The 9,026-nt window shown below is 41.5% G+C and overlaps 1 protein-coding gene across 1 annotated transcript in view; it reads right to left on the bottom strand.

The window, feature by feature from the left end:
- The window catches only part of stk33 (serine/threonine kinase 33), a 43,935-nt gene extending 38,034 nt beyond the window's left edge, over positions 1-5,901 (bottom strand). Inside the window, exons 1-8 of the mRNA XM_069659774.1 lie at positions 5,809-5,901; positions 5,186-5,299; positions 4,958-5,062; positions 4,672-4,810; positions 3,049-3,134; positions 2,362-2,449; positions 265-340; positions 63-175 (exon numbers count right to left, since the gene is read on the bottom strand). Of these exons, the coding sequence (XP_069515875.1) occupies positions 63-175; positions 265-340; positions 2,362-2,449; positions 3,049-3,134; positions 4,672-4,810; positions 4,958-5,062; positions 5,186-5,299; positions 5,809-5,901 (814 nt within the window). The remainder of the gene's footprint in view (positions 1-62; positions 176-264; positions 341-2,361; positions 2,450-3,048; positions 3,135-4,671; positions 4,811-4,957; positions 5,063-5,185; positions 5,300-5,808) is intronic.
- Positions 5,902-9,026: the final 3,125 nt, after the last annotated feature.

Raw genomic sequence — 9,026 nt, forward strand, 5'->3', positions numbered from 1 at the left:
ACACACACTTTGCTTCTTTTTTGCAGAGTCACATTGATTATTTATGAATTGTTAAATCTTACCTGCATCACTGACTGTGGCCCAGACGCTTTGGGTGAATTTGACTTCTTTGTTCATTATCTCCTTAAACAGCTCTGCATTTGTCTTGGCCACAAATGGAAGCTCCCCACACAGCCTGCAGAGACACACAGCACAGACAAATGTACTCACAGTAGCTATATAAGTATGTATATCAGTTTATATTTTCTGTGTGTGTCTACTTACAGCGTATACATAACGACTCCTATGCTCCACACGTCACACCAGTGGGTGTAACCGCGGCCGCTCATAATTTCAGGAGCTGAAATTCACACACAATCACAAATGTAAGGCTTTATATTGCTGCGATATGGAAATTTGGGGGCTTAAAACTTCATGTTATAACTAGGCTGTACTACTTGTGGTTGTGCTGCTGAGCATTGTTCCATAGTTTTATGAGCACATACAAGCACATCACAAGAGAAGGAGCCACATGATACACAGGCAGTAATGCTTTCGCGCAGCTGGTGGCAGTAATGAGCCGTGAAAGGTAGAAGCACCCCAATAAAAGTGGAGAAGAAGGGGACTGCAAGCAGGAACAATAGTTATGACAAAGGTATGCAAGAACTTGTCAGCATAAATTAAATTGGATGATTAAGTGTATCTTTAAGACCTAATCAAAAACTTACAAAGCCAATTTTTAAATACTTTCAAACGTGCATTTTAAATCATAGCAGTTTCCTTTTTTGCTAGTTCGTTTTTGTTATCAGTTTAATAGCATGGCACAAAGGGAGGTCCTATTGTACAGTAGTTCTCATGCCCTACATTTTTGTATTACCCAATTACTGTATATATAGATGGAAGACACGCCTCCATCTGCTCTCACTGTACGATATTGAAGCCAAAATAGCCCCCGTGACAGGCGCTGCCATCTTACAATGGCGACGTCATTCGAACACGCATGTGCATAAATTAAGGTCACACGCTCGGAAATACACACAGGTTGTGTCTCTATTTATTTAGCGAGGAGACTGCATCTAAGTTTTTAATACGGGACGAGCCGACGAGAAGGACGGTGCGGGTCAGAGACAGATGATCCATAGTGTGATCCTAGCAGTTTATCTAAATTTATAATGTGATCCAGCAGTGAGCAGTTTGGTAAATGGACTGTAATTGTATAGCGCTTTTCTAGTCTTTGCGACCACTCAAAGCTGCTTTTACACTACAATCAGCTATCACAATCATACCCGTTGGCTATGCCGCCGGGAGCAATGTCTTGTCCAAGGACCCTTCGGCATGTGGCCTGAGGGAGCTGGGGATCGAGCCTCTGACCTTCCAATTGAAGGACGACCAACTCTACCACTGAGCCACAGCTGCCCCAGTTTATAATCATGCAGCGCAGTGATGTCACCGATTGGTGTGTTTCTCAGGCTCTGCCCCTGACTTAATAGGGTCGCGATCGGTCCCGTATTTCTGTGAAAACCCTTTATTAAGCATAAAATACGTCTTCACACGCTGTGACTGAGATGAGCCGGAGGTGATCCACGCGGAGTTTATCAGTTATCATGCCGCGCGGGGAGGAGACAGACGTTAGGGGAGGAGCAGATATGACGCAAACCTGTTTGTGTTTTGATGCTCATACCTGAATCATCAATAATGTTGCGATCCGTCCGTATTTCTGCGCACAGTTAAAGTACAAACGTTGTCTCCACAGGCTGTCATATGCCCATATGCTGTGTAGTTCATATATTTCACTGTTAAAGACAGAGCTTTAGAGGGGCATCAGGCTTCATGATTAAAGTTTCATGGGATGCGAAGCCACGTTGCCAGGTCCGCACCTTTTCAAGCTGAATTATTCTACTTTTGAAGTGTCGTTAGAGGTGCGAAGCGCTGTGCGGTTGCACACTTCACACAGCCCATTCGACTGTTCTGACACGTATGTTGAACTACTGAACAACCCAGGGTCCGGTACCGGGGATTGCGAACCCCTGGTCGATAGTATTACCGTAGTAATGTGCACAAACGGAGCATAAGAAAAAAAAAAAACATGGACATTGCTCCACAGCGCCACTATCGCACACAAACTCCATAGGTACCTTAAGATAACATGATGTGTAAATATAAGGTCTACATCCCGCTTGAAAAATACGATTAAACTTAAACTAAAAACCAAACTTAAAACCACTCTGTCCAGTATTAAGGTTGTCTCCAGTGGTGGAACCAAAGACGCACTGTGGCGGATGGCAAGGCATCCTCCTAAAGCACTCATTCAAACTTCGAGCTCCCTCCCTCTGGTCATCAGTGTGGCCTACTAGCATGCTGTAGGAGATAGCGATGTCTTACCCATAAAGATAAGAGTCCCACAGGCCTCCGTCATTATGTTCTCAATGCCTGCACCACCCATCTGTACTGATAATCCAAAGTCCGTCACCTAGGTAGAGAATAGCACTTAAGAGAAATGTGATATAAATGGACATGATTTAGACGTGCTGACACATCAACCGATTTGTTAAAGGTGCATTGTCAGGAAGACAATGATCATTGGTGATTCACATGAACAGTGACATAGCTGCTGAGGCGGGTCCACATATTTGCAGAGGAGTATCACATTATAACAAAAGAAAGATCCTGAAAGGAAGACAAACTAATAATCAATAAAAGTCATGTATGCTGTGCCATGAAAACATGTTGTAACATGCGCAGTACGTGGGTGAAACTGAGACAAAGAGCGAAAAACAGAGAGTCACAGGGACATGGTCTAGACTTTTAGCTTGTGCACCAGGTACATGCTTTGGCTGACTCTTGTCTATGCACACCACATACTGTGCTCAGCTTGTCATTTGTTTAAAGATACAGTCCAGTCTCTCTTTGTAAACTGAAGACCAGGGGGGAGTCTGTCATAATGAGGTCGTATTTAAAGCCTTTAGTAAATACTGAGATGATGGGGGAGGAAGGGATGGGAAGTGCCCATCAGAGGCTGATGGACTGAGTCCGACAGATAAAGGTCCTCAGTTTGTGTTACCGTCTTACCTTGATATTAATCCTGCCATTTTCATCCTCATCGACCGAGTTTTTCACAAGGATGTTTCCGAGTTTCAAATCCCGATGCGCTATGTCTGTAAGATGTCAAGAGGAGGATTTTTGCATAGACAATAAAAATGTATTTCACACTTCAGATGTGCTGCTGTTGGCTGTACTCCGTCCTGTTGACTAAAGCATTGGCCTCATTACAAGAGTTGGTTTTCAGGCGCTGCACTGCGGCTGCCCACTGCTCCTTAATTGTTAAGATCTATAAAGGGAAGGAAAAATGTCTGCAGCGGGATTAATAAAGACCAACTTAACTAAGAAGCTGCACAGATATGGCCAGAGGAACATGGCCATTAGTGAAAACTCACCGAACACATAATATTGTGAAACATATTGTGAGGCAAAAACAAAAAGGTGTTTTTTCTGTTTTTGACATATTTAGTCAGAGTGGGAGTACAGAAGAAAAGAAAGCCTGTGATCAAAGATAAGTGCAACATGATTTTCTAATGTCAGTCACCAGAATGAATAATAAAATCTTTTCTGCATGCACTAACACAGTGATCTGTTTACCTTGTTTACAGCAGGCCAGGCTGGAGGGCCTCGTTAACAAAACTTGGTGGAGTGAAAGAAGGCAGGAGGAAAAATACAATTCGCCCTGGGCAGTCCCTTTCACCGCACTGTTTGAAGCAGCCAATTATAAAACGCAACAGTGTTGATGCTGTGTGTGAAAGGTAAGGTAGACCAACTGGTGTGCACAGAACAAACACATGGAAATGTAATTTTTATCCTTCATCTTTTTAAGATTTGTTTTGCTCAATAAGAAGAATAAGAACAATAAAAATATTTAATAGTATTTTTCACCTGCTTGCTTGGAGCTGGAAATGTCTTTATTTTGAATGATACATATTTTAAATAATATAATTTTCGGCGCACTACGGTATCTCAATAAGAGATCATACTATTTCATAAAACAGCTGGATCTGCAGTTTAGTAGCATGAAAAGTGCAAAATGTACCATGTTGTTACTAGCATGTGTTAGCATTAAAGCTTAAGACTGACTGTTCTGTGTGTCAAACAGCTGAGCCTGACAAAGGACAGCACAGTTTGAGACAATATGATAAAACAAATGTAAGCTGGGGGATTTTCATAACTGGTCACTTAGTAAAAAAAGGGTTCTGGCTTCCTCATTAGCATCATGAAAAACCAGCACGCAGGGACTTTCCATGTGTAAACACACCTATTAATCAGTATTGCTCCCTAGCTGGTTGTAAATTACTCATTAACTACATGTAATGGTGCTTCATTGCCAGGCGAGTTCACCATTACAAAGAGGGATGGCATTTCCAAATAAAACACATAGATTTAATTAAAATGTTTAATATGATTTGTTTTTTCATTGAAGTTTTTTTTATATTGTTGCTCTTTTATCAAAAAGTGCCATGCTTCTATAATGGATAAAAATAGTCTCACTTCATTGCCGGCAACGCAATTTGAGTATAATGATGGCCACTGTCTGAACAGAGTCTCCACATGTGGTCTTTATTATAAACAAACTGAATAGCCCTGTTTTACCTGCCACGTCTGTTAAATACTTTCAGTTAGTCAAATGTCTGTGAATGACGTTACTTCTTTTGTGAAGGTAGACAACAGCGTCGGCTAAGCTGCAGATGATATGCCTCGTCTCATCCTCTGTAAAGAACTTTTTCCGCTTCAACAGCTGCTCCAGATCCCCTCCAACACACAGCTCAGTGACCAAATAAGTCATCTGGAAGCAAGCAGAGAAAACACATCTCACCATACAGTCAAATTGTGTGTCATTATCAGTTATTGCAGAGAGACAATTAGAGGAGATTAAGACATATAAAACCCACTCTCTTAATAAGCCTTACTTTGAGTTCCTTACGATCCTCACCTTAGCCGTGACGTAGACTTCCTTGAGATGTATGATGTGAGCATGATTCACCCGTTTGAGAATGTTTATTTCGTTCTCCAGCATCTCCACTTTCGAACTTCCTGGCTGAAGTGACAGAAAGTCAAATCACAGCGTGGTTTCTCCCAAAACATTAAACTCTATCATAAGTGCAACTTTTTTATCACATTAAAGAAACAGGCTCCCCAGAGGGATTCCAAATGCACTCACCGCTGGTTTGCAAACCTTCTTAATAGCCCATTTTGTCCGTGTCTCAATGTGGGTGGCTTCATAAACAACTCCGAAGCTACCTTGACCCAATTTCCTTCCAAATGTATATATTTCCTACAGGGATAAGAGAGAAAAACTTAATACACTTGTAATCTGCAGCTGCCGACTGTCAGTCAGAGACAGCAGAGGATTTCCCTTGAGCTTGTGTTTGAGGCTTTTTACCGTTTTGAATTACAAAAAACATTATGTCTTAGGTCAAGACCTTAATTCTGAAGTCGTGTCTGAAAAGAAACAATACGTTTTTGTGTCTCTGGAGGTGCAGAGTATAGTATTTCTAATCAAGTTACAAATGATTAAGTTGCTGCTGCAGTTTGTTCAATCTCAGGTCTAATTAACTTGATCATTATCTGTGTGCATGCAAGGGTGAGCACTGGCTGCTTCGGATTTGGCAAAGGGAGCAGTCAAATTCCCCAATGAAAGGAGCTCTACAATAGCCAAGTGAAGTTTGATCCCCTCCTGCTGCAGATAGAGTGTACACCAGAGAGTACAGGTAACTTCTTTAGTAGTGGCCTCACAGCACAACACACAGCTAAAGTGGAATCATGTGCAAAAGCTCTCCATACCCTGAGGTCAGCATCATCCTCCAGCCGTGTTACAGGTACAGTCCTCTCCAATGTGGCACTGCTGGTCTGTGGGGACACCATGTTCACTAGCATCTCCTTGTGTCACCTGGAGATCAAAGGAGAGAGCAGTCATCAGAGATATTATGGGAAAACAATGTAATTAATTTGACTTTTTATCCATTTGACTCATCAATTAGATACTGTGAAAGAAACATCAGTGAAATTATGAACATTATTATTAACAGTATTATAACTGAAGCTTGTTTTAGACACTTAAGCTAGCTCGTGAATAAGTCATGAAGTAGTGTACACACATCATTTCTTGCTCTCGTCTAACTTCTCATCTTTTTTCCCAAACTGCTGCCTCATTGTGAGCCCATATGAGCACTAAGCACAATCTACCCCGCTTGGAAAACAGTCTCTAAAGCCAAATTAAATGTAAAGCAGTTATCAAGTGATGACTGGGAGCGTTGAAGTGGATCCACCACATGCACAGCAATTAATTATTAACAAGGAAGCAGTGTCTTTAACCTCTTCACTCTGACGCATTATTTTAGCCCTGACAGGGCTCTCATAACAGGCCTGTCTCCCCCACTATCTCCCGTCTATTTTCCAATCAAAACGATTGTGACAGCGTCTGGAAATTCCAATCAGCTCAATCACAGCTCGTTTGTGGGAGACAGAGGGATGTGATGAGTGTATCACTGGGAACTTGAAGTAACCGGAGGAGGGGGGTCCCGTGCACCTCAGGTGTCTGGTCCTTAACCCCAGACGCCCAATGCAAAGGAAACAGGATACACCTGGGTCAGGTGAGGGTGAGAAGTCTGACCATAAAAAGTCACTAACAGACATGTGTTGAGTTGCTTTAAGGTGCGGGTTGTCAATGAGCAATCTCGAAGGCTGTCTTTCGTAAACTTCTGATCAGACTATGGATCAAAAGAGATCTACTATTTCTGTCATCCTGATACCTACGCTTGAGTATTGGCCAATACTGAGTACTCTTCGATACCGGCCCAATAAAATTATTTATTTATATGTATTATTATTCTTTATTAACATCTGCATACTACTAACCCTGGATGAATGTGATTGTTGTATGGCCTGGCTCAGTACACTAAAGGAATCTTAACCTCTAAATAAGCTGAGTACAAACACGCTAAGCTAACGCTAACAGACATTCTGTGTCCACCAATTCAGTTTTTATTCAGTTTAAATCATCTAAACTTTAAATTAAAACAAAAGGGGGCGCTGGTTGGTAGATCAGGCGCCCCAAGTACAGAGGATACAGTCCTCGATGCACTGATCGCAGGTTTCGACTCCCGGTCTGCTGATCGTACGGTGCATGCCATCCCCACTCACTACTACCCATATTTCCTGTCTCTCTTCAGCTGTACTATTGAATAAAAGTAAAAAAGAAATAATTGTAGAAAAAAAAAACAGTCTTAAAATGTGTGATGAGAAAACACTCATATATGACCTAGCTTTGACTAACGCTACGCTCCCTCCTAGCCGTGTTGTTTGCTATTGCCACATGATGAATTACGTGCAATCAGGTCTTCTTTGCTGCCCTAAAACAGTAGCAAATGACAGCCATGAGCTATATTATTGCTGTAAAGGCTACTGTTTAAAGGGAGAGGAAACTCCTACATTTCAGTCAGTAAATTATGGTATCGGACCGTTGCATTAACTGACAATTTAGAAAATTTAGGAGGCATTTCTAAAACTGGTAACAAGACAAATCTAGTTCAAAACTTACTTTTTATCATCTTTAAACCACAAACACCTGAACTGCAGCTGCATTCAACCACAAACCCAAACTGGGGAATTGGCTGGCGGGCAGTGGAAAATTAACCCAGATATGATCAGACTTTGGGTCAGAATGCATCTGAGAGTTTGATCCCTGATCAACAGATACATACGGTACCTCTGCCTCTTCTGACAAAGGCTACCAATTTGTTTTGCCCACCAGTAAGGAACTGTACCAAGAGGGTGGACTGTAACACCTCTCCTTTTCCTCCAGAATCCCATCACTCTCTCCCCAAAAAACACTCAGGAATCAGCTATTTTGCTAATGCAGCGACAAGGACGTGGTGCTCTCCTGGCTTGCAACATGAAAATATGGCCAATTGTTTTTGTTTCATGACCAAATTGCTGGGAATAAAATAGGGATTCTGAACCTCTCAGGAGTGGTGGGTAACAAGTGTGCCCCTGTGCAAATAAAATGTCTTCCATTAAGGCTAAATTCTCTGTCCAGGTACATCAGCAGCACAATATGTGACAGTTCAAAAGTGTACACTGCTTTCTCTGCTTCTTATTGACTCAATGGATCTATATTGTCCATCTCTTCATAGATGGAGCATTGAAAAAATACATAATCATTCACTAGGTGAAAATAATGATTAAATAGCAGCAGATAGCACAAATTAATAATGTCACAACATCATGGGCTTTGTTCTCACACAGACACGCTGAAAGAGGAGCAAACATCAGCACACACCCAGCTCCAAGGAGACTCAGGCCACCTTTTACACTGAGTTGGTCTCATCTCCAGTTTCAGCAGGAAGTAATTAGAGCCGACGGTTCATCACAAGTCAAGCCCATACATGCCTCATCTCTCCATCATTCTGTCAGACAGCAATTTCTATTTATTTACACGACTGAGTGACTAAATGTACATAGTGTCTAATGACTGTGAGTGTGGGTGATACTGTCTCAGGATTAAGCACACAAACCCAATGTCACTTGGTAACAAAGAGAGCATGGACACACAAAGGATGACTCTGGTTAACTTTTCGTCCCCTAAACCTGCTTGTCTTTCATTAACTCAGGTTAAAGGATATTTACTTTTTCTCCCACCTTGAATGTCAATAAGATGGCAAGCAGCCTTTAGAGGCTGCAATGTTCTTTAGATCTCACGCTATAAGACTTTTAAACAGGAAAAACTAACATTTGACAATGTCAAAAGTACTTATGTTAACAAGTATATACTGTAATTATATACAGATTAAAAGTGTACCTGGAAGTAGGGAGTTTTAACTGTCTAACACAGTTTACATGCAGTGTAGTTTCTCCATTTTCACGTGATAGCGAGTTATCCGAGTTATCTAATGAGCTAAGTTTATCCTATTTCTATGTTTGTTTTGTGCTTTTGCAACTCTTGAGATACTACTTATGATCATCCTATCATACGGTGGTGCCGCGTTATCTCGTGATAGCAA

Source organism: Semicossyphus pulcher, unplaced genomic scaffold (genome assembly GCF_022749685.1).
Source record: "Semicossyphus pulcher isolate SPU_LCO1_2020_fin unplaced genomic scaffold, fSemPul1.0.p SCAF_1, whole genome shotgun sequence".
Taxonomy (NCBI): domain Eukaryota; kingdom Metazoa; phylum Chordata; class Actinopteri; order Labriformes; family Labridae; genus Semicossyphus; species Semicossyphus pulcher.